At 35.8% G+C, this 27,070-nt stretch overlaps 1 protein-coding gene across 1 annotated transcript in view; it reads right to left on the reverse strand.

Annotated features, from left to right (window-relative positions):
• Positions 1 to 12,068: 12,068 nt before the first annotated feature.
• Positions 12,069 to 27,070, reverse strand: part of TfIIS (RNA polymerase II elongation factor) — a 63,908-nt gene continuing 48,906 nt past the window's right edge. Inside the window, exon 6 of the mRNA XM_089098525.1 lies at positions 12,069 to 12,286. Coding sequence (XP_088954651.1) covers positions 12,206 to 12,286 — 81 coding nt within the window. The 3' untranslated portion in view covers positions 12,069 to 12,205. The remainder of the gene's footprint in view (positions 12,287 to 27,070) is intronic.

A 27,070-nucleotide genomic window follows, 5' to 3' on the forward strand; every position in this document is an offset into this window, starting at 1 on the left:
ATTAGAACTTAATTTAAAAGTTCCTATGTCTTGTTGAGCTCAAAACTGACGTGTAAACTTTACTTACGATATATTAAGAAATCTTTGCTCCGAAAAGCTTGAAATATTGACCTACTCATTCCAAACTAGAAGTTTCATACAACAAACACCTATGAGGGACTAAGAATCCTATCTCTTAGAATTCAGAAAAGCAAACTACACCTCCCTAATCATAATTTTCTGAAAGCACATACCCATGAAAAGCTAATAAATCTCGCTCAAAATAGTAAAAAATAGCAAAACCGTCATTCCCAAATCATAGGTTTCAGTCAAAGCACACCTAAGGAAGGGTAAGAAATCCAGCTCAGAAAAGTCAAAAAAGAACAACCCACACATCCCAAATCATAGATTTGAGACACCAAATACCTAAGAAACACTAAGAACTCTGGATATAAAAAGTTGGAAAAAAAAAATTGCAGACATCAAATCATAAGTGTCAGACGACACTAACCAATAAAGTACTAAGAAACCATATGTCAGAAAAGCTTGGAATAGCAAACTATTCATCCCAAACCAGAGGCTTCAGACGACAAACGCCTATTAGAGACTAATAATCCTAGGTCTCAAAAGTCAAAAAAGCCAATTACAATCCGAAATCATAATTTGCTGACAGCCCACGCCTATGAAAGGCTCTGAAACCTAGCTCAGAAAAGTCAAAAATAACAAATTAACCATCCCAGATCATAGGTTTTAAACAACACATATATATGAAAGTCTAAGAAATTCAGCTCAGAAAAGTGAGAATTAACATACAACCCATCCCAAATTATTGGATTCAGAGAACATATATTAAAAAATTGCGATGAAATCTGGCTTAGAAAAATACGCAATAGTAATTTACATATCCAAAATAATAAGCTTAAGAAAACATTCACCTACGAAATACTATGAAACCGTAACTCAGTAAAGCCTGAAATAGCACATTATGCCCCACAAATCATACGTTTCAGACAAAGCAAGCCTACGAAATACTAGGAAACCTTAGCTCAGAAAATACTGAAATAGCAAAATACTCATCTCAAAGTATAGGTTTCAGACAACAAACACCTATGAGGGACTATGAATCCTAGCTCTGAAAAGTCAAAAAAGCAAACTCCAAATCCAAAATCATATGTTTCAGACAACACACACCAATGAAATATTAAGAGCCTTATATCCCAAATAATAGGTTTCAGTCAGAACACATTAACAACGTAATAAGAAATCTAACTTTGAAAAGCCCGAAATAGTACTTTACAGATCGCAAATCAAGAGTTTCAGACAACATTCACCTACGAAATACAATAAAACCTTAGCTCAGACAGGTCTGAAAGAACAAATTAGACACCTCAAGTCATAAATTTCAGATACCGCACACCTATGAAACACTAAGAAACCTTAGCTTAGAAAAGCTTGAAATAGTATACTACTGATCCCAAAATATAGGTTTCAGACAACGAACACCTGTCAGGAACTAGGAATCTTAGCTCTGAAAAGTCCAAAAAGCAAAACTACAAATCTCAAATCATAGGTTTCAGACAACACATACCAACGAAAGACTAAGAAATATAGCTTAGAAAAGCCCGAAACATTAATTTACATATCACAAATCATAAGTTTCAGTCAAAACACACCCACGAAAGTCTAAGAAATCCATATCTGAAAAGTCAAAAAGCAAACTACTCATCCAAAAATATAGGTTTCAGACAGCAAACACCTATGAAAGTCCAAGAAATCTAGCTCAGAAAAGTGAAAAATAGTAATTTACATATCCCAAATCATAAGTTTCTGACAACACACACCTATGAAAGGCTAAAAAACCTAGCTCAGAAAAGTCAACAATAGCAAACTACTCATCCCAAACTATAGGTTTCAGACACCTAACACCTATGAGGGACTAAGAAATCTAGCTCAGAAAAGCCCAAAATAGTAATTTACATATCCCAAATCATAATTTTCTGACAACATTCACCTACGATATCCTAGTAAAGCCTAGTTCATAGGAGTATTAAAGAGCAAACTACTCATCCCAAACTAGATGTTTCAGTCAACAAACACCTCTGAGGGACTATGAAATCTAGCTCAGAAAAGCTTGAAATATCAATTTACATATCCCAAATCATAATTTTCTGACAAAATTCACCTACGACATACTAGAAAATCCTAGCTCAGAAAATCATGAAATATCTAACTAATCATTCCCAAACTAGGTATCTGACAACACAAACCTATGAGATACTAAGAATATTAGCTCTTAAAAGTCCAAATAGCAAACCACAAATCCCAAATCCTAATTTTTTGACAACACACAGTTATGAAAGGATAGGAAATCCAGCTCATAAAATTTAAAATAACAAACCACCCACCCTAAATCTTAGTCTTCAGACTACACATACCTATGAATGACTACGAAATCAAACTCAGAAAAGCCAAAATAGCACCCCCTCCCTCCAAACGCACAGGTTCACACACCGACACTAACCGAACACGGGGGCCGGGGGAGGCCCGTTGGGGTGGTGGGGGGCGAGGGGGTATCCGTTGTAACCTTGGGGGACGGGGGGGCTTCGTTTGGTGTGGGTTATGGGTATTGGAGCGCTTTGGATCGGGGTAGGGCGATTGGGGCCCTAGGGGGTTGGGATAGAGGACCTCACGACACTGTTCAAGTAAAACTTGTTCACTATAACGACCACACTCAAAACCTCTTCTAAAACCTTTTCTAAAAACCTCTTTTAAAATGTCTCTAATTGTTTCGCCAAAATAATTCCCAAGAATGACTAAAACATTTTCCACCGAAAAATCCCCTAAAAGTAATCTCAGCGTGTTCTTTTTGTTTTTGGCATTTCTGTGCATTCACATTTCAAATTTCTAGGAAACCCTTTCATACGTTAATCTCTTCGTCTCATAAATGTTCATAGCTAAACTATTAAGGTTTTGTTAGAATATCAATTTATCTCTCCGACTTAAAGCTCAGTGAAGCCGTATATAAAAATAGAATTTATATCTCCTTAGCCCCCCATATAATTTTAAGATAACAAGGTATGTCATTTCTAACTCCTGACAGTAAAGATGAATGAAGCCCGATTTAAAAATAAAATATTAATTTTTCTCTCTGACCTAAGAACAGTTGATACCTCAAACCTAAGACTAAAGAAAGCCCTAATGTTTCTTAAGTCCCCCTTCGTAAATCAATATATAACCAAACTAACTATTTAAATCAATTTCTCAGGTTAGGTTCGCCTATAGATCAAATAAGTTATGTTTGTTTCTTAATTCCTCTTCGTGAATCAATAATTTCCCCGCCGATTATGTAAATCAATTTCTCAGGTTAGGTTCGCCTAAAGACATAAAACAGACATAAATTGCTTCTTGATATCCATATATCGTGAGCAATAGTTCCCGCTTCCGATTATCGCTAGATCAAATTCCATCAAACGGTTATGAGTTGCTGCTAAACAATCTCATAACATGTCGCGTCGAGTTCCTGTTTTTCATTCTCACTGACAACGAATCATAAAACAGACATAAATTGCTGTTAACATCCATAAATGAGAGAAAGTTCCTGTTTTTTCACTCTCACTGACAATTAACCATAAAACAAACATGAACTGCTGTTAACATCCCTCAAAGGAAGAAAGTTCCTGTTTTTTCATTCTCACTGACAAAAACCATAAGACAGACATAAATTGCTGTTGAAATGAATTAAAAACATCAAATATATTGACAAGCACAGATAACCGTCCAAGAAAACATCCATCAAAGTGATAAAATTAATGTTTTTCCAAGTGCGAAAATTCCTGTTTTTTCATTCTCACTGAGAAAACCATAAACCACGTGGTCATCGTGGGAGTAGCACCCCCCTTTCTACTGGTGTTTCCCCCTTTTTCGAAAATCAGGCTCCCGGTTTTCAAGATCCCTTTTTCTTCTGAGGCTTGGAGCATTTGGTGGGTAGATATTAAACGTAATGAAATTTATATATTTGCAATCTGCATAAAAATCCAATTCTTGTCAATTGTTATCAAAATTCCATTTTTGAGTTTCGGTTACAATTGAGCTAAGTCGCTCCTTCATTACAATTTAACACTATGAACTATTTGATAAAACTTATTGTGTTAACGTCCTATTTTTAATTAATCCTGTGGCAAACCGGAGTTTTGGAAGCACGATTCACACTATTAAAGCTTAGTATTTCTGAGTCCAGTTGAAATGTGCACTATTTTAGAAAATTATCTTTTTGGGGGAAGCTTTTGGTTCCTTTACGTGTACGTAAAGGACTGAATTACCCACAGACGCGTTTTTTTTTCTTTGATGTATGTGATTGAATAGCAATTCAGAGTAAGCGGTAAATTTATAGACCATCCAAGGAAGAATTTTTTTTTTTGAAAAACTTACTGTGTTTCATTACAAAAGTGATAGTTCTCGCAACAACATAAGTTGTTCCAACAAAAGTATTTTCATCTTTAATTAGAAAAAATTAAAAAAAAAAACACTTTTTGCACAAATAAGTTTTTAAAAGAAAAGTAAAGAACTCCACTAAACAAAAAATTAGCAAAAATAACATCAAATAATCTACCAATCATGAAACTGTCACAAATCAGCATCGATAAATAAATGAAACCCAAAATGAACAGAAATTACAATAATTAACCGAGTCAAACTCAAAACGAGCAGAAATTAACATAAGCTTCTTTTCTTCGATATATTTGCTTACTTGGTTATTCAGCGTAAGCAGCGAATTTATGGCAAATCCAGGGAAGAATTTTTTTTTGAAACGCTTTCTGGGTCTCATTACAAAAATTGCGTTTCTCGCAAAAACATAAGTTGTTCCCACAAAAGGATTTTCGTTATTAATTAGAAAAAAATAACAAAAACACACTTTTTCCACAAAATAAGTTTTTCAAAGAAAAGTAAAGAACTCCATTAAACAAAAAATTAGCAAAAATAACATCAAATAATCTACCAATCGTGAAACTTCCACAAATCAGCATCGATAAATAAATGAAAGCCAAAATGAACAGAAATTACACTAATTAACCGAAACAAACTCAAAACGAGCAGAAATTAACATAAGTTGGGCGCGAAACCCCAAGGCCAGAACAAAATTTGCACTTTACTGAAAAATACAAGTGAATGTGCATTGTCACTTTAATATACATATACTGATATTTAGTAATCAAAATGTTAATATCATTTTATTTATTAAAGGTGTAAAAGTAAAACCATTTGTATTTTTTCAGTAAAGTGCAAATTTTGTTCGTGTCTTGGGGAGGCATAGGGGTTTTGCGCCCAACTTATGTTAATTTCTGCTCGTTTTGAGTTTGACTCGGTTAATTATTGTAGTTTTTTCGTTTTGGGTTTCATTTATACGAGTTGCACTTTACTTTCACCTTGTTTCCCAAAAACTGTTTAAAATTAGGGTTTTTTTTGTAGTTGTTTTCGTTTTTGCTTTATTGTTCGACTTGATAGGAATTCGGAAACTGGACTTAAATTATTTCATCAGATACACGTTAGCATTCTTGAGTGAAATTTGAGTCGCATATGCTTGGGTATTAAGCGTTTGAATCTGATAAGAAGTTCTCGTTTACATGCGATATCTATTTAATATTCTAATTTAAGGAAAATTGTTACTTATCATTCGTGAAGATAAATATTCTGAGGTCTTAATAATAAAAATAATTTTTATTAAATATAAACCAGTGTGTCTTGTTTTAGATGTTAATATATTCAGTTTCTTTAGTATATAATGTAGTTTCAATTTGGAACTTTAAACAGTTTGAATATCCGTTCTATCAATATAACTTCAAAGATGCATGGCGGTTTCTACTGTGAATATATTGGTGTGAAGAAATTGGCGTCTGGAGTTATCTTTGAATGCGCATTTATACTGTTGAATACTAATCATCAAGAGATCTCTTGTTACCACTGGTATATAAACTATAATATGTATGCGTACAATGAAGAGAGGTGGCGTAATACGCTGTACTTTATAAACAAAATAGGTTTATATAATAGAATGATTCTTCCATCCTATAACAAAGGAAAGGATTTATCCTACATACAGGAGGAGGTTAGAGAGATATGCTGTTTTTTTGGCGTAACAGCACTTTACACAAAGAGGAATGTGCCCACTGACAAACTTTTAAGAGAGAAATGTAATTCAGATAGACCGTTATTTAACATGGAATCTTTTAGTTGTGAGATTTTTCACAGTAAGATACACTACCCAGGGGAAGAGGTTTAATTTTTCAGTAAACGGGTAAGAATAGTTAATCCATCTCAGACTATGTGTGTGATATATCCTAAGAAGAAGAAGAACAAACAAATCCGTAATATAGATTGGAATCACACTGAGTGGATGACAAACAATGATGAATTTTTACAATAGTCATCACACCCATGACTACCCAACGGTCTTTTTAAAGACCACCAATTCTATAAACACTTCGTAACTATGGTAATATGAATCTTTTAGGTTTAATGTTTGAAGCTAGCTTCAGCTGAAGCTTAGGATAGTAGCGGACATCCTACTGTAGGGTGCATTTGAATGACAATTAAAAGTTCTAGTGCCCTGTTTAAGTGACCAAAAAACTGAAGGGGGAACTATGCTCCATTCAATGCTCAATTTTCCCAGAGTTACTCAATCCAAATTTTTAGAAAGCCATTTTTTTTCAGCATAGTCGAAATATCTAATAACTATGTCATTGAGGATGACTTAATCCCCCACAGTCTCCAGGGGGAGGGACTGCAAGTTATGAACTTTGCCCATTGTTTACATATAGTTTTCTGTATTGGGAAGTATACAGATGTTTTCAGGGGTGACTATTTCTGATGGGAGATGGGGGTCAGGGGAGGAATTTACGTGGGAATATCTCTCCATGGAGGAATTTTGTATGGGAGAAAGGGATTGTCCATGAAGGAAAACCCTCACTCTTTACGCTAAATTTCTTTAGAACTTTCAAACTAGATATCTAAATTTTTGCAATTTCTCTGTTGAAAGTTCTTTAGTACTATCAAAAGAGAGTAAGGAACGACCCAGCTCAATAGCACCCGAAACTCTAAAAAAAAAAACGGAATTTTGATATCAAGGGATACAGCAAAAGAATTAGATTTGCGTGTTGATTTCAAATATATAAGTCGCACCAAGTTTAGTTATACCCGTCAAAAGTTAGGCGCCTGAGAAAATTTGCCACATTTTCGAAAAAAGTGGGAAATATCTTCTAAAACTCGTAAAACTTTAATAAAAATCACACTATCAGATTCAGCATATCAGAGAACCCTACTGCAGAATTTTTAATTTCCTATCTTTAAAATTTTGTAATTTTTTTTTTTTTTTTTTTTGCTTCAAATGGAAATTGAAAGTTCTAGTGTGCTTTTCAAAGGACCAAAAAAAGGGGAGGACAACTAGGCCCCCTCCCACTCTCATTTTTTTTTCCGAAGTCACTCGATTAAAATTTTGAGATATCCGTATTCTTCAGCATGGTCGAAAATACAATAACTATGTCATTGAGGATTACTTAATCCCCCACCGTCTCCTGGGGGAGGGCTGCAAGTTATGAACTTTGCCCATTGTTTACATAGTTTTCGGTATTGGGAAGTATACAGATGTTTTCAGGACGGACTATTTTTTATGGGGGAGGGGGTTGGGGGGGGGAGGAATTTACGTGGGAATATCTCTCCATGGAGGGATTTTGTATGGAAGAAAGGGGTTGTCCATGAAGGAAAATCCCCACTCATAGGCTGCGAAGTAATAATTTTAGTTCGTTTCAACACTTGCAGTAGAAAACCCTTGCTTTCTTTTCAAAAGATTTTTAGTTTAAAATAAACTAATATACGATTTTAGTAATAAAGTTGGATTTTAGTATGCCTAGTAGCTTTAGAGAAACAAGAGTAAACAGTCTTCCACCGCCAACTTGTTAACTAACCATATTAGCTAGCGATTTTCTGTTAGCCCTTGAAACAAAATGAAAGCAAACAATAATTGTTAGCTAACAATCCTCAAAGCATATTAATGGGGTGTGAAATACAGAAAAAAAACAAGCTAGGAAAACTCAAACATCACTTGTGTATTATACAGACGACATCGGAGAGGTAAAGCTAGGTCAACTCACAATGTCATTCTATCGTCGTAAGCCATTTTCATAGACTGATGTGGGCGCATGATCAGAAGAAGAAGTGAGAAGGAGGAAAGGGTGCATGATCAGAAGAAGAAGAAGAATACGGGGAATTAAGTCTTTTTTGTTCACCGTTATAGATGAATAAACTGATTTAGCCGATGGAATGAAGTCCTATTCTTACAAGTTAAGTTAGAATAAAAGAATGAGGTATAATGTTTACCAGGATATTGAACACTTTTCAGTCACTTTTCAGCCAAAACACTTTTCGGTCATTTCTTGTTAAATTGACAATACTCTCCAAAACATCACGTGTGTATTATACAGTATATAATCACCCCATCTCCTCCAATTCACAAATCCCATTACCCCTTTTTTTTGCAAAAGTTAATCAAAACATTTCCCATCGTAAAAAGCATGTTTAACCATCTTGCTTGGAAAGGTATCCATAAGTACAAAAATAATTGAATATTTGGGCAGCTAAAAAAGACGCACCGGTTTTTCTGGCATAGATTTACCCTAAAAAAAAAAAACATGTATATCATGAAAAAGAAATCTAGTCCACGTAAATTATGTAAAAAAAAAAACTTGTCTGGTAGGTTTTGTATAATTACATATTCAATTGACATCAATAGCAATGATCAGTCTAGTGGAAAGGTGCCAGGGAAAGGTGCCATGGAATGTAAAGTGGGACAAATAACACAGGATGGAACATAATCTACCCAAATTCCATATGTACGAAAATTGACGAATCCATTCAAAGTTTTCAAAGTTAATAATATGTAGTGTACTATAAACAGTGTGTTAAAACATAATGAAAATTGGAATGCAGTGTATGAACATTATATAGAGTTTTTGCTTGAGTACATTATAGCTTGCCAAGTTTTTTAAAAAACCGACTAATCAAGTCATCATATGGACTAACCGCCAGCTTTCTCTAACCGAGTGACACACAAAAAAAAATGAGTGTCACATTAGAAAACCCGTTTGGTAGGGCAAGTATCGTTCATAGTAATAGGTGACCGACCCTGACAAGCCAATGTACCGGTTAAACTACACGCATATCCATGCCTCAGGCTTGTGTAAATACATGTGTATTTTAAAGTGCATACACCCTTACTACTAACATCATTCAGCCAGCCCCCCCCCCTTATGGGCACCCATGCAGAGCACTGCTTAGAGAGTAGATGGTCCAACATAAAATTCATAGGGTAGAATTTATAGAAGTATAACTAAGAGTAAAGGCAAGATTTTACAAAATTTTGTGGTCAGGTTTCGCCGATAACCAAATTTACACTATTTTCGATCCACACGATTTTTTTTTAGAACTGACTAAATAGCAAAAACTAGCGAGAATCAGGACATTTTCATTGTTCTATCTTTGTGCAGCAATATAAATCACGGATAATTACTTTTAGTCAAGGCCGTATCCAGGGGTGGGGGAGGGATACCGGGTTCGACCCCTTCCCCCCAATTTTTTGTCAGACTCATAGAAACGTAAGAAAAATGCATATATCCAAATTATTTAGGTGTTTTTTAATTTTTTTGTAAATCTTGATAAAGCAGTGAATAAATACAATAAAATAAACACTTAATTAAACAAACACACTCCGAATATTTCGGTCCCACGCCCGGGAGCCTTTCTCAACGGGAGAAAAAGGGAGAAAATAAAACAAAAAATATTCTTTTTTAAAAAAACTTAACTTACATCGAAATACAACATACTAAACACACGAAGAGAAAGAAAAAACAAAAGAAAAAATTATAAATAAATAAGTAGGAACAAAACAATGTATAAATGGAAATATATTAAATAAAACTTCCATGCACTGGCGTATAAACAAAATCGAATGTCCATAATGATACACTCGTCTCCTCACAGTGTATAAAATCTACGCCAGTGCAGTGCAGTGAATGTATAAAATACGCCAGTGCATGGAAGTGTCATTTAATGTGAGTTTTTGTTCCTACTTATTTATTTATATTTCTTTTCTTTTTTCTTTCTCGCGGACGTGGGGCCTAAATATTCGGAGTGTGTTTATTTAATTAAGTGTTTATTTTGTTGTATTTGTTCACTGCTTTATGAAAATTAAAACCCGTTTTTCTTGCTTAATTTTTCGTACTTTTACATCTTGTCTCCGTTGTTTGGATTATTTTGATGGATTTTGCACACGACAAAGGCTATGGGACGACAAAGGCTATGGGAAAACATGGAATGAAATAGGAGGGTAAAACTCTCCTCGACTTAGATTATACAAATAATTTGAAATGTCTTAGATATAAATGTAAGCAAATTGAAAGAATATTTGAGAGTTCAGGGTGCAAGAATAGGTTTACAAATTAACATTAACAAGACAAAGTCGCTTGGACAAGGAACAGATGACAATGAGTAGGACCGTGATGCTAAGTACCCGTTACCTAGAATCCATCAAGTGGATAGCTTTATCTACCTGGGTAGAATTATTAGTAGATGGTGGGTGTAGTAAAGATGTAAAAGTAAAATAGCCAGGGCACAGGGTGTTTTTCCTCGGCTGGAAAAAGCTTGGAAGAATAGGAAGATAAGTCTGCGAACTAATATTAGAATATGGGGAGCCATGGTTATGAGAGTGCGGAAGTTTTGCTTTGAAATGTGGCTGATGAAGATTCTTGGCCGATCGAAGACCGGACAGTCTTAACTAATCATTCGACTGACCGTAGGTCAAACAGTAAGCTGTGCAAATAGTGTGGTTCGATTCCCTTTTCTAGGGCTATAATGAAAGAATGGTTTGGATGACTAGGTCACGTCTTAGAAAGGAAGGATCATTGATTACCAAAGACTGCGTTTAGTAGCCATTCATCTGGGGTCTGACGAAATGCAGGTCGTCCCCGATAAGGATAGGGAGATGTTATAAGAAAGGATTTAATGGCAATTGAACTGTAAAGGAAGGGCTACAAAGTAAGGCTTTGATTAGATTAGGACAGACGAGGAACGTGCGCTGTGTTGGCCTCAGGTGGCTTAGTGCTGCAGTGAGCTGTTAAAGAGTAGTAGTAAGAAGCAATAAAACCAGCAAAGCTAGCTAATTGCTAGGAAACTGGATCTTTAGGACATTAACTTATACACTACTAATACTAACAACTCACCGCAGCACCAAGCCGCCTGAGGCCAACACAGCTACGAACGCTTCTCCTCCATCCCAATCTGTTCAAAGCCTCCCTCTTTACACCTTCCCCAGAAGTTCCCGTTTCCCTTAAATCTTTCTTTACGACATCCTCCCACCCCAACCGAGGACGACCTGCTTTCCGATTAATCCTTGACGGTTGGCAAAAACGGCAATCTGTCATCATTCATCCGCAGAACGTGCCCAAGCCATCTCAACCTTTCTCTAATTATAGCTCTAGAAAGCGGGATAGAACCGCATTTTTCGTAAAGCCTACTGTTAGAAAAACGGTCAGTCAGCAGGGTACCAGATCAATCCGTAGGCAATTTCTCTGGAAAACATCTAGCAAACCTTCATCCGCTTTTCGGAGCGCCCATGCTTCAGAACCATATTTGACCACTGTCATCACTGTAGCTTCCAATATTCTAATGTTGGTTTGCAAGAGGTTTTTAAGTAATACTGTAAAAAATGTTTGCTCCTTATGGGTTTTCACGTAAAAGTTTAAATAAGAATCAATTATACTAAAGAAAGCAACTTCTATGTTTACATGTGAGCGACTAAAAGTCTACTTCTAACCAGGGTTGCCACCCAGTGACAAAAAAAATCACTAGATTTTAGTGATTTTCTGGTTGATTTAGAGATTTTCTTCAATAAACTAGTGATTTATGTGCAAATTTAGTGATTTTTTTGTTTAGGCAATATAAAACATCACTAGAAATAGTGTTAAATCACTGGGGGGGGGGGGCTGCTATTCACACTCTTAACCTGCCTAAGTTCTACTAAACCAACTGCTTAATATTCAGAATTATAGTATGATATATTTCAATTTTTATTTATAATCAAAATATTCGTCAAAATCAAAGTGACAGGGATAGTATTCGCTTTGATAATTCCACTATTAAAAAATAGTCTTAAACACGTACTTCACTGTCAAAAACTAATCTAGCAAAACTTCCAGCGATTGCCGCATTCATTACACAGAACAAATGTTGTCATAGGTTCATCAGCACTTCTTGTTTGTAACTAAAAAAAAGACAATCAATAATTGACAGCTATTAATGGACTCAAAAAGTTTATGTTTGATAACTTGTTGACTCAAAAGCTTCCCATAACTCAAGTTCAAATTTGTTTAAATGTTGTATCCAAAACCAAACTGTATTAAATCTAACGTTTTCATATGGAGTCGTGGGTTCGAATCCGAAACCCGACAGTAATTTTTTGTAAGAACAAAATCATATTTTGAGATTTGTTTGGGACCATTTTTCAATTTTTTTTCAACGAGGATATATACACAATTGACCAACTATTCGTTTTAAGACAAACCCTTGAACACAGGGCAAAACGCCAGAAACCAACAGTGTCTCTATTCATAGATTTTATTACAGCTTTTGATTCGGTTCTAAGCGATGGAGTCTGGAAGGCCATGACAGAGGATGGAGTACCAGGCAAGATAAGTCAGACTTATCCAAGCATACTACCAGCATACGCGAGCCCAAATTCAGATCGGTGGAGAACTCTCCTCGATGTTCCAAATTGATTTTGGTGTCCGACAGGGATGTATATTATCTCCCGTCTTATTTAATTTCGTGATTGACTGGATTATGATCAGAGCAATGACGACCTTTTCAGGCGTTGAAGTAATTCCCAATTTTGTGATCACCGATCTGGACTACGCCGACGATATTTGCTTGTTAGCTGAATCTCGTCCAGAAGCCCAATCTATGCTATCGAAGGTGGCTAAAGAATCCTCTCTGGTCGGCCTGAAAATAAGCTCCCTGAAGATAAAAGTCTTGGCGTCCGGTATATCATCTCAAGACCCCCCAATTTTACTAGAACAGTCGCCCATAGACGAGATACAAGAATTTAAGTACCTAGACTCTCTGTTAGACCCAATAGGAAGATGCACATCAGAAATAGAGTCAAGAATTGCTTCCTCAACTGGAGTCTTCACCCAGCTAAATCACTCTCTTTGGAACCAGAAAAACGTTCGCCTGAAGACTAGAATAAAGGTTTAACAGGCCCTTTTTCGGTCTGCCTTTCTATAGGGCTGTGAGACTTGTACTATGAAAGTATACGACATTCAATTCCTCAACATAGTTGACAATTGACGTTTGAGGAGAATAATTGGTATTAAGCCCCGTGATCGTGTCAGGAATGTCGAACTCCGCAAAATCTGTTATCTGCGTTCTGATTTGGCCACTATATTTAAACAAAGAAGACTCCGATGGTTCGGCCATACACTTCACCGCCCACACCACACCTTTGTTAATAAAGCCCTCAGATGTACACCTCTTTCGGGATGGAAAAAGCGACATGGGGGATAAAAGAAAACATGGCTCGCCTGCATCAAGGCTGACCTATACCCAATCGGTGGCTTCAAGAAGTATGAAGAAAGAAGAACGAAAGATTTATTTAAATAAAAAAACATATCAACAATAAATTATTACTTCCTCCCCTAAAAAGCAAAGCTTGTCCGTGGGGGAGGTAGAGAAAACAAGATCCTTAAAACAAAGAACACTTGTCCACCGATCCCACTAATACCATCACACTAAACAATATATACAAAATAATATCATATATTATATTTCCTCTGGGAACATCATATCAACAAAACCCCCGCAATCAATAAATCAATCAAAACTCATATTCAGCAAAAAGCAGTTCCTTAATGATTTTTCTAAAAATATTGGGGTCACCAATAGTCTTAATATCACTATTCAAACTATTCCATTTCCGTGTACCTCTATAAAAACAGAAAAACATGAACGGGAAGATATACCTATAGGTACACAGAAGTCCGCGCTACCCCTTGTATCATGAGAATGAACAGTAGACCTAATGGACAATAAATCATCAAAACAACGAGGCTGAACATCCTGCTGCAGTCCAAAAATAAACCACAATACATAGAACTCACGAAGGCCTGCAGCCGGAAAAATTTTAAAAGTTGGGTAAATTTTTCGAACAGACATACGTGGAGATATACCGGACTCAGCATCTGTAGAGGATGAAATAAGTTACTTGATGTTAACCAATTCAGAGCCGAGATTTAGAATAGCTCTAATCGATGTATATAACGAATCGTGGAAGCAAAGTACCTTTCCCAAAATTTGGAAGAAGTCAATAATTACTTCTGTGAATAAACCAAAAAACCACCAGAAAGGCTGTCTTCTTACAGGCCTATATCACTCTTACCCGTCCTTGGAAAAATTATGGAAAAGATGATAAAGAAAAGGCTTGAATGGATTTGTGAATATAATGGCCTTTTTCAGCAACAGCAGTGTGGTTAAAGGAAAGGCTTCAACACAATTGATCGTATACTCATGCTGGAGGAGGATGTTAAAAAAAATGCTAAAAGTCAAAAGAAGGTTCTCATAGCATTATTTTTTTACTTCTAACCTTCTTTTGACAAAATATTAGAGAATAAATTTTGTCAGATTTTAAAAACAGTGGACTTCACAAATAAATTCATATATTTCATCTCTGATTTTCTTAATAATCGAACATTCAAAGTAAAGATCAATGAAGCTACATTCCCTACTTGTAGACTACATCAGGGTTTACTGTAAGGATCGCCACTTAGCCCACTTATTTTCCACCTCTTTCTATCCAAGCTCTAATGTTCAAATGAGACTTTAGGGCTAGCAGCCTTTGCAAATGACCTCACCAGTTGAGAAGTAGGGTACAGCAATAATGAAGCACTTGGAAAGTTAGAAACTGCTCTGATCGAATAAGTTCGATTCTCCAAAGCATTTGGAATGAGTGTATCAGCCCAAAAAACAAAAGCAATAATGTTGAATAACAAAAACATTTCCACTCCAATGGGTCAAATAATTATTGGAGGACAGAGACTTGATTTAGTCAAAGAATGCAGATTATTGGGATTGAAAATAGACTATCGATGGACATGGAATAAACAAGTAGAGATGATGAAAGAGGTCTGCCTGAAAAGGATTGTAATTCTAAAAAGACTTACTTCTACAAAATGGGGACACTCATCAACTGTATTAGGAACTATTCACTAACAATATATAAGGCCAAAAATGGAGTATGGGATCGTTGCTTATGGCCATACAAATAAAAAAAAAACATGTTGAAACTGGAAACTATCCAGAACATGGCACTCCGACTGGCTCTTGGATTGCACCCACACACTTCTATTGATTGCACTAGGAAACCAGCAGGAGTTGTCCCTATAAGCGAGGGAATAGCCAAAGCCACTGTTAAATATTATACCAGGATCCAAGCCTACGGGGAGCGGCACCCCATTTTCATTCTTTGTCTTGGGTGCGCTAGGCAGCAGAATAAAATCGGGATTGCATCATGGCAAGCTTTTTCAGCACTCTGTCCAAACTGGTCATTGGATAAAATTCAGGTTGATTCTTTTAAATTCCCTCCTCCATGGAAGTTTTGCCAACCAAATGTCAGCCTAAAGCTTATACAAGACAAAAAGGAGAATACCCCACACCAACTAATTAGGGCTGAATTTTTAAGAAAAAATGCTACAGAGTTTAAAGATCATCTGCACATTTATACTGATGAATCCCTAGTAGGAAATAAATCTGCCGCAGCAGCAATAATTCCCCAGACCTTTCTGTCCATTCAAAAGCCTCTCCCACTGAACTCCTCAGTTTTGACGGCTGAACTGGCAGCAATAGTTGAATCACTAGAGGTGGTCAAAAATATTCCTCTCCATTTCAGAAAAGTAGCAATCTTCTCGGATTCTCAGACTGCTCTTAAACTAATCCAAACCTTAACCTGGAACACAAAGGACACTGATTTGCAGGAGATAAGAGAACAGCTTGATTCTCTATACAAGATTGACATAGCAGTGGCTTTCCAGCATAGTCCTAGCCATGTAAGGATCCACTATAACAAAAAAGTGGACATTCTTGCCGCAGAGACTACAAAGTCGATCAACCCACAGCTTGCTCAAAATTATTCAATCGCACTTAGAGATGCAATTAGAAACCGCCATCCTTATAGAAAGCCTCCTCCTGCTTTGGCTCCAATTTTCAAAGAGCCTGAAATAAATTGGGCATACTTTAAAATAAAAAGCTTAGCAGTAATACTGAGAAGAGAAGAATTCAGATGGAAGCAGTGTAGTGACCCAAAATGTAGACTCTGCAAACTGACTGAAGAAACTTTGCAACACCTTTTCTTTGAATGCACTGCAAGTACTCCTGAAATTTATAAACTACATACCCTATCCCAAAATTTTAAACTTCCACCAGATAATAACCTGATTGTGGTGCTCCCTTGCCAGCCTTCATTGAAAAGAAGTTTTACAGAGAGACAATTGATGTGTTAATGAATTTAGATGTTCTTTGAGTGAATAATATCTTCCGAGGTATTATAACTTTTAATGAAAAGGGGTAGACAAGCAGATGAAGGGGAGGGTCCTGTCGCAAGAGCCGTAGAGGTACCTGCCGAGTTTTCTCTTAAATTGCGGGGAAATGGTAGCAGGACCCTACGCATCCCTTGTTTGGCCCTTATGAGCAAGCCAATTTAGTTTTCTCCCCCCCCCCCTTGGAAGAATATAAATTTAATGATATGGAGGAGAATCCACCAACTTGGAGGCCAGAAAGACACCAAATGTTGGAGCCCAAGTGATTTCTAACGAAGAAGAAGAAAAGTGCAGTTGGAAGCCGAAAGGAGTCCGTTTAGGATTCCAGGTGCTTATTTTTGAAGAAGAAGACCCGCTAAAATTCTTACGGCATAATTTTGTAGAACTCTTATTGGTTTTAGGATAGAAGAAAAAGTAGAGAGCCAAATACTCGAACAATAAAGTATATACGGGTATATTAAAGAAAAATAAAGATGGCGAAGGACAGATTTGGGGAAACAATGTTGGAGTTTCTTCATTATACCTAGATTTCTTGCCAGTATTTTGCTAGTTAAAGTTACATGGTCCTTAAAAGATAGGGTCTCATCTATTACAATCCCAAGGTATTGAAAAGACGCAGTCCGTTTTAGAACGCCATTGGGCATATCTAATTCCTTGATCCATGGGTAAAAATTTGATGATCGCGAGAAAATAATAAAGTTAGACTTAGCCATGTTAATCCTTAATTTATTTACCCTCAGCCATGCTATAATTCTATTAACTGATTCTTTCATGGAATGGACGAAAATGTACGAAAATGGGAAAAGTCCTGGCACGATTTGATTGAGCCACTCGCAAACGACCGAGACTATTGGCTTACTAAAATGACGAAGCTACTGGACGCCAGGCAGAGCGGAGATGCTTGAGTCCTGCTACAAGTAAGTAAGTAAGTAAGCATTATGCCTCTTTGAAGCTTCAACTAGAGTTGTCCACTACCCCTTTTCTTAAAAATATTGTAAACATTATAGCTAGAAAAAAGGCATTAAATACTTAACAGCTACCAACTGAGCTATTTAGAAACTTGAACAACGAACTACTCCCTTCAAGTTTTCAGGGATTTTGACGTCGAAGAAATCGATTAGCAAATTTGAATGCTTTAAGCAAACCAAAATGACCCAAATTATTAAAACAACCCGAATAAAGCATTTTCATGTGTAATAGATTACTATTAATTGAGTCATACAGAAACTTAAGTAATTAAACACTCTTTTCAAGTTTTTGGGGATTTTAACTTCGAAGAAATCCATCGACACGCTTGTAAACAATCAATTTAGAGCCTTAAATAATGACCAAAGACAGAATTACCCCCCCCCCCAAAAAAAACAAAACAACAACAAAAAACAACAATATGCGACACGCGTATTTGCAACTGCTACACTTGCATTGTTGTTTTCTTTGGAGAAGAAAGCGAGAATTATAACGGAGCTTTTATTGGAGCTAAGAAGCAGCAAAACTAATAAACGTTGAAAAACGAGAATACAAAAAATAAACACAAAAAAAGAAGAAATTGAGAATTATAACGAAACTTTTATTGGAGCTAAGAAGCAGCAAAGCTTATAAAAGTTGAAGGAGAAGGAAAAAAGAGAGGCATAAAAAGAAGAAATTAAGGATTATAATGGAGCTTTTATTGTAGCTTAGAAGCAGCAAAACTGATAAAATTTGAAGAACGAGAAGACAAAAAGAGAGACACAAAAAAGAGAAGAAAGTGAGAATTACAACGGAGCTTTTATCGTAGCCTAGAAACACTTTTATCGTAGCCTAGAAACAGCAAAACTGATAAAAGTTGAAATACGAGAAAACAAATAGAGAAGAAAGTGAGAATTATATCGGAGCCTTTATCGGAGCTAAGAAGCAGCAAAACTGATAAAAGTTGAGGAACGAGAAAACAATAAGAGCGACACAAAAAGAGAAGAAAGTGAAATTTATATCGGAGCTTTAATCGTAGCTTAGAAGCAGCGAAACCGATAAAAGTTGAATAAGAAAAAGAAGGAAAAAAGAGAGACACACAAAGAGAAGAAAATGAGAATTACAACGGAGCTTTTGCCGTAACTTAGAAGCAGCAAAACTGATAAAAGTTGAAGAACGAGAAAACAAAAGAGAAGAAAGTGAGAATTATACCGGAGCTTTTATCGGAGCTAAGAAGCAGCAAAACTTCATAAATGTTGAAGAACGAGAAGACAAAAAGAGAGACACAAAAAGAGAAGAAAGTGAAAATTACAACAGAGATTTTATTGGAGCTAAGAAGCAGCAAAACTGATATACGCTGAAGAACAAGAAGACAAAAAACAGACACAAAAAGAGATGAAAGTGAGAATTATAACGGAGCTTTTATCGGAGCTAAGAAGTAGCAAAGCTGATAAAACTTAAAGGAGAAGGAAAAAAGAGAGGCATAAAAAGAAAAAAGTAAGGATTATAATGGAGCTTTTATCGTACCTTAGAAGCAGCAAAACTGATAAAATTTGAAGAACGAGAAGACAAAAAGAGAGACACAAAAAGAGAAGAAAATGAGAATTACAACGGAGCTTTTATCGTAGCCTAGAAACAGCAAAACTGATAAAAGTTGAAATACGAGAAAACAAATAGAGAAGAAAGTGAGAATTATATCGGAGCTAAGAAACAGCAAAACTGATAAAAGTTGAAGAACGAGAAGACAAAAAGAGAGACACAAAAAGAGAAGAAAGTGAAATTTATATCGGAGCTTTTATCGTAGCTTAGAACCAGCGAAACCCATAAAAGTTGAATTAGAAGAAGAAGGAAAAAAGAGAGACACACAAAGAGAAGAAAATGAGAATTACAACGGAGCTTTTGTCGTAACTTAGAAGCAGCAAAACTGATAAAAGTTGAAGAACGAGAAAAAAAAGAGAAGAAAGTGAGAATTATACCGGAGCTTTTACTAAGAAGCAGCAAAACTCATAAATGTTGAAGAACGAGAAAACAAAAAGAGAGACACAAAAAGAGAAGAAAGTGAGAATTACAACGGAGATTTTATTGGAGGTAAGAAGCAGCAAAACTGATAAACGCTGAAGAACAAGAAGACAAAAAGACAGACACAAAAAGAGAAGAAAGTGAGAATTATACCTGAGCTTTTATCGGAGTTAAGAAGTAGCAAAACTGATAAACGTTGAAGAACATGAAGACAAAAAGAGACAGAAAAAGAGAAGAAAGTGAGAATTACAACGGAGGTTTTATCGTAGATTAGAAGCAGCAAAACTGATAAAAGTTGAAGAACGAAGAAACAAAAAGAGAGACACAAAAAGAGAAGAAATTGAAATTTATAACGGGGCTTTGATCGTAGCTTAGAAGCAGCGAAACCGATAAAAGTTGAAGAAAAACAAGAAAGGAAAAAGAGCGACACAAAAAGAGAAGAGAGTGAGAATTATAACGGAGCTTTTATCGCAGCTAAGAAGCAGCAAAACTGATAAAAGATGAATGAGAAGGAAAAAAGAGAGACACAAAAAGAGAAGAAAGTGAGAATTATAACGGAGCTTTTATCGCAGCTAAGAAGCAGCCAAACTGCTAAAAGTTGAAGAAGAAGGGAAAAAGAGAGATACAAAAAGAAAAGAAACTGAGAATTAGAACAAGGCTTATATCGTGGCTAAGAAGCAGTAAAACTGATAAAAGTTGAAGAAGGAGAAGGTAAAAGAGAAATAAGAAAAGAGAAGAAAGTGGGAATTAAAACAGATCATTTTCCATAGTTTGGAGACAGTAAAGCTGATAAAAGTTCACCTCCTTTACAGGCGTGGTCATCATCACAAGGTAACAGCTCATAGTCTTAAATAAATTAGCATTGCACACCCAAAATTATGCAAATGTATGAATGGATGATAGAAAATAGTGCAAAGGAAAATGAAGGTTTCTGGAACTAGATAAAAAAATATCAATTTTTAGGGGCCAATATGACTAATTGAATACTAAAATGTTGAACTTCACTTAAGAATTTTCATTAAGTATTTTGCACAAGATATTCACTACACTGTCGAGTTATATTCTTAATAATTATCTCTTATCTTAAATCAACTTATAATTATTCTCTTTCAGTTGGAGTTCTCTTTATTCTCTTTCAATATGTTTATATACATATATACAAATCAAGTTGTTTGCTGTTCGGCAGCCTCTCGTAAAACAAATTCCTGCTTTGGCAATGCATTCATTATTGTCAAGTTAAAATTTAACCCTTTAGATATTAGGTTGCTAATACCGAATGAAATAGTTTTTTTTTACGCTGAGCTATTTGCAAAGACCGTCACACAGCAATGAGAAACTGTCTCTCCTTATGATATCCAAATTAGACAGGTTAGTACTTTCATTTATTTGGATAAATGAAAGAGCAGGAAGTTGTACTGGGCAACCCTCTCTCATATTAGACAGTTTCTGTTCTTTTTAAGTTTCAACACCGCCCTCTATTTTCGTTTAAAATACTTGCGTAGATTTAATTCACAGGGGCTGCGGAAGAGGCACTTGATTTCAGTTTGAATAGTGATTCTTTTTCAAATTCAAGTTCCTACATAGATACTGCTGAAGATTTAATACGTTTTTCTTAAGAATACAAAAATAAAATAAAAAGTAGTACTTTATTAGAATTATCCTGAAGTCCCTATTTTAAGAAAAAATTTATCGAAAATATAAGAAACACAGGCCTGTTACAGATGACACCACTATTTTATGATATACAAACTATAGATGACACCAAAGTATTTGTCAAAGTCGTTCGTTTTGTTTCAAATTTCCCACACACACACACGCTTTTCTTTTTCAAATTTCCTGACATTCCGCACACCCCAAATATGAGCTATAAGCCCGTTTACTTTTTTCTTAAGAGAAAGGAGCGTCCAATTGTATAAGCTTTCATAAAACGGGGCTCAGAACGGCTATTCAACAAACAGCAAAACAGAACTTGCACCTTCCCTTTCTTGAAATACCGGGTTTGGTTCGTCAACGGTGGGATTTGGAAACGGTTGCTTAATTTGTAGAGACAGCTAGCCCTGATCGATCAGTAAAAGCTAAACGCTTTCCAGGTAAAACATCATCACAGATTAGGTTAGGTTGCAAAATGTGATTTTTTAAAATATTTAAGTAAAAACGATCAGAATTACTTAGTTCATTATAAATGGGGCTTAAATAGGTTTCTCCCGTGTCTCTATTGAGAGCTACTTGTTGGTCACTGTACTTTTTTTTTATCTCAACTGCCTCTTAAGACTCTTAAGAGACATTTAACAAGGGTTACTAATGGAGGTGCTATAGAATAAAACAAATCGTCGTTGATTGTCATACAGACTTTGAGCCAAAGCGCAATCAATAATATCAGACTTTTGACGTAGCTCCATAGCTTTGTCGATTGAGGACCTGAATTCCAACAATCTCTCCCCCAATTACTGATGGGTTCTTCCAACATAGAAACAGCCGCAAGAACATGGAACTCTATAAACACCACTGCCCAAAATAGGGCTCGTTTTATCTTTACCGCTGTTAAAATAGTTCTGGATTTTATTAGAATTTTTGAACGTGACATTTAAGTTCTGTTTTTTAAGAATTCTTTGCAATTTGTCACCTAATTTCGGAAAATAGGGCAAAACAGTAAAAACTTTCTTATCACCCACTAAAGGGATGATATCCGTTGGAGGTTGTGGAACTGATGAATCTTTTTCTGCCTTTTTTTTGTCTTTTTTCTATGATGGATTCCAGTAACTTGATCCATTGCAAAACAAAATGTCCTTCAGATAATTTAATTCTGGGATTATATGAGCTTCTGAGCATATTCTTATGACACAATCAACTAAAGATATAACTACTTCTCTTTTTACACAAGGAGGGTGGTTGGAAGAGGAATGTAAATACCTATCATTATGTGTAAGTTTTCTATAAATCGAAAATTCAAGGCTGAGAGATTTGTTGAAGATTAAGATGCCTAAAAAAGGCAGTTTATTATTATCTTCCAGTTCCTAGGTGAACTGAAGGTTGGAATCTAAACTATTAAGATGAAGTAAAAAAGGGTTAAGTTCTATCTCTCCGTGATTCCAAACAGAGATAACATCATCGACAAACCGGCCCCAGAACCGGTGTTTCAGAGGAAAAGTATTCAAAGCGGAGGTTTCAATAAATTCCATGTAAAAAGTGGCCAAAAAAGGTGAAAGGCTCGTACCCATTGGGAGGCCATTTGTTTGGGTGAAAAATTTATTGTTTTACCGAAAATATAAGGAATATCTATTGCAAAGGCGAACAAGTCGCATAATGGTTTCAATATCTAATGTTTTGTAATCCACCCGGTCAATTTTATCTTCTAGTTTCTTTTGAAGAGCAAATTCACATTTTTTTGTATCACATGACGTATTCATCGAAATGGCACCAAAACTGGCCAAAATTGTGTCTTTTTTTATATCAAGGTTTTTAAATTTTTCCACACGGTGAACTGAATCTTTAATGTAAGGAGCTTGCGTCGACATAAGAGGACGAAAAATTGTGAATAACCATTTTCCCAGTCTGGAAGCTGGCGAACTATAAGAAGCCACAATTGGGCGCTGAGGAACTCCATCTTTGTGAATTTTTGGTAGACTAAAGAATTAAGGAACGGAGAAACCTTCAGGGTTAAACATTTTGTAAATTTGGGGAGTAACGAGTCTTTCTTACTGTAAAATTTCAAACTCTTTTAGTGCTTCACGGGTGAATTTGTCGGTGGTTTCATAGAATTCTTCGTATCCAGTGTGGAGGCGGGTATTTTTGGCTCAAGAGGTATTGTGGAAAACCACGACTCACTTTAAGGGGAGGTTTTTAAGAATCTTCTTATTTTCACTTCTTATTCCTCTAATTCAAAAACTTTGGAAACAAAAATTCTGAGAAATTTAACAAAAGACCAAGACATCATTATCACCAGGGATGACAAAGGTAATAAAATTATCCTTGATAAAGTCTCATATAACGAAAAAGTTACGGATATTTTGTCCGACACTCACACTTATAAACCGATAGATTCAAACCACGCCGACAAATTTACCCATGAATTACTAAAATACTTTGAAGTTTAAAAAAAAGAAAGACTCATTTTTCTACAAATTTACAAAATATTTAATCCTGAAGGTTTCTCCACTCCTAAGTTGTTTAGTCTACTAAAAATTCGCAAAGATTGAGATCGTCAGCGCCTAATTGTGGCCTCTTATAGTTCGCCAGCTTCCAGACTGTTTTCAAGCTTCTGGAAAATGGTTAGCCACAATTTTTCGTCCTCTTATGTCGACGCAAGCTCCTTACATTAAAAATCAGTACACCTTGTGGAAAAATTAAAAAACCTTGATATAAAAAAGACACAATTTTGGCCAGTTTTGATGCCATTTCGATGAATACATCATGTGATATAAAAAAATGTGAATTTGCTCTTCAAAAGAAACTAGAAGATAATATTGACCGGATGGATTACAAAACATAATATATTGAAACCATTATGTAACTTGTTCGCCTTTGCAATAGATATTCCTTATATTTTCGGTACAACAATCAATTTTTCACCCAAACAAATAGACTCCCAATGGGTACAAGCCTTTCACTTTTTTTGGCCACTTTTTACATGGAATTTACTGAAACCTCCGCTTTGAATACTTTTCCTCTGAAACACCGGTTCTGGGGCCGGTTTGTCGATGATGTTATCTCTGTGTGGAATCACGGAGAGATAGGACTTAACGATTTTTTACTTCATCTTAATAGTTTCGATTCCAACCTTCAGTTCACCTTATAAGACTGAGGCCTATAAGACTCAGGGTTATTTTTGGGTTTATTTTTCTTTAGGATTGGTAGGAGGGACGAACATTTCCAGATATTGGGGAACATAGATGAAGCCCAAGCATGATTATAACAATTTAGAAGTTCCTGTTTATATGAAGGGGTGAGATTCTTTATCCATGTAGGGTTTATATTGTCATAGCTGCCACTAGTCTTGGTCCTAATATGATGTATTGCATTATTCATTTCCTGGATTGAAAATGGACTGGTTATATACTCGGATCCTGGGCGAGGTTGGTATCTTGGGTTCATAGGAATTGGGGGCATTTTGCTACAATTATTTGATGTTAGCTTATTAACAAAAAGAGTGGCAAATAGCTAAGCTTTTTCATTATCATTGTCATAATGGGTATTATTATGTATAAGCTCATACAGGAGTGGGTTGGGGGAAGTCTTTTTCCAACAGATGTGGCTTATCACTTTATGTATAATTGACTCATGTCTTTCTCTGGAGAGATTATTTGCAAAATTATTCCAGTAGTTATATTTAGCATTTATTATGGTCCTTTTTAGATTAGATTCTGCTTGTAATTTTTTTATAAATGTAGTAGGTGATGGGTTTTTTTAAGAATGTTCTCCTAGCTAATTTTGTTGTTCTCCATTTATGTTGGCACTCATTTGTCCACCATGCTTTGGGAATATGTTTAGGGAAGGTTTTCCTGGATGTTTTCCTGGTCATGGGGATAGCATGATTAGCTGTATTTATTAGTAAAGATGCCAAAACTTCAGCATGTGTGTCAGCTGTTGCGTTTGAAATGCATGAATTTTGGGTGAAACTTGTAATTTCATCATTTAGCTTATTTTGGAACATAGGCCAATTTGCTTTAGTGTTGATATATTTGGAGGTACATGAAAAGGTTTCAGCAGGTTCGTTTAGGGAGTAAACTATGGCAAAGTGGTCAGCACACAGAATATCAATTTTATTTATAAAAATTTTGTTCAAAATATTTAATGACACAATTTGTAGGTCAATTGTAGAGAAACTGCCATTTTTTGGGGTGGAATATGTATTCAGGCTTAGAGGGGTAGCAACAGCTAATTCATTATTATTTGAAGTCATGCGCTCAATGAACTTACTAGATTTATTTGCTGGTTTATTCCCCCACAAAAGGCTGTGGGTATTAAAGTCTCCACAAATAATGATATTTTTCAACATATTAGAATCATTTATATAGCTGAAAAAATCCTTGGCATCCGTAGTTCGGCCATTAGGGTTATAAAAGCTTAATATGTAAGTTTTTGTATTATTCAGCCAAACACTGATACCAATTGCATCTACATCATTTACAAAATCTGGAAAGTTGATACCACAGAATTTTATATTATTTTTAACTATTAAAGCTACTCCACCTCCTTTTCTCTCTGATGATCTATCCTTTCTCAGGAGTGTATCCCAGAGACTGAATTTGTTGATTTTGGGTTAAATGAGTTTCCTGGAGGCAAGCAATATTGATGGAATTATTATTCAAAAAATATATTAGTTCATTTAACTTATTTTCTGTAAGTGATCTTACATTCCACTTGAGTATTGATAGGTGTTGTGTTCTTGATTTATTTTTCATATGACTGTGTATCAATGTTCAGCTTTGTTAATAGTAAAGCAAGATCTTTTTTTGCTTGAATGAGCATATGATTAGGGATGTAGGTTTTTACCAATTCAGCAATGAGTTTTGTTTTCTGTTGTTGTAGTATATTCATTGCATGAACTGCATTGCAGTTTAGAATGAATAAGCATGTATTTGGGGTTTGCATGTTTGGTTGTGCATCCAGTTTGTCAGTTAAGGGATTAATTCCTGGTAGTTTTTCTGGTTTTTTCTCGTTGGGAGGGGGCACCAGGCTGACCTCATCTCAGTAGGCAAGGAGGCTTGTTGGCCTTGTAACTCTTTTTGATAGAGATGCGAGCTAGGAGTATTAAAGGATGGTGTTTCGCAAGGGGTACTTGGTGCTTTGGAGGTGTTTGACTTGGGGGTTCTCTTTGATTTCAATATAAGTTTTATTTGGTGTGATTGGGCAACATTTGCTTCAATAGCTGCTAAAGGGTATGGAATGGCCTTTTCTGTTGCTTTTTAGAGTGTTAGTGGTGGTTTCTTACATGCAGGGCAGTGTGATTTGTTGGTGAATTAATGTGAGCCTATACAATTGATATATGTGGGCTGAGTGTTGTTGCAAGCTCTAAAATTTTTAGGATGGGAGCCTTTATAATTACTACTGGCCAGGAGAATTTCATTGCATTTATTTGTTGTGTGTCCCAGTTTCAGACACTTCTGACACTGGATAGGCTTTGGCTTGTATTCCTTGTGCGGTTTGATTTGCCCAAATAGGAATATCTTTTCGGGGATATTAATTTTTTCCTTCAGTGTAAATAAGAAAGATCTACCTGTTTTTAATCCATTAGAGTTGGGTTTACCCAGTTGAGTGACATCTTCTACAGGGATTGTGCTACCAGCCCTATCTGAGAGCCCTTCTTTTAACTCCGGAATTGGTATTTCTAGGGGAACATTATATACTACTATTTCTGTTGGGGATTGTTTTGGGTTCCATTCAGATGAATTAATTGGGGTATTCAGAAGAGATTTTAGATTAAGTATTATATCTGCTGATTTCTGATCTTGGACAGCTATTAGCAAAGATCCATCACGGTGAATGTTAAGAGAAAA

This window comes from Artemia sp. Qi Xiang Cuo, chromosome 12 (assembly GCF_049724085.1).
Source record: "Artemia sp. Qi Xiang Cuo chromosome 12, ASM4972408v1, whole genome shotgun sequence".
Classification (NCBI taxonomy): Eukaryota; Metazoa; Arthropoda; class Branchiopoda; order Anostraca; family Artemiidae; genus Artemia; species Artemia sp. Qi Xiang Cuo.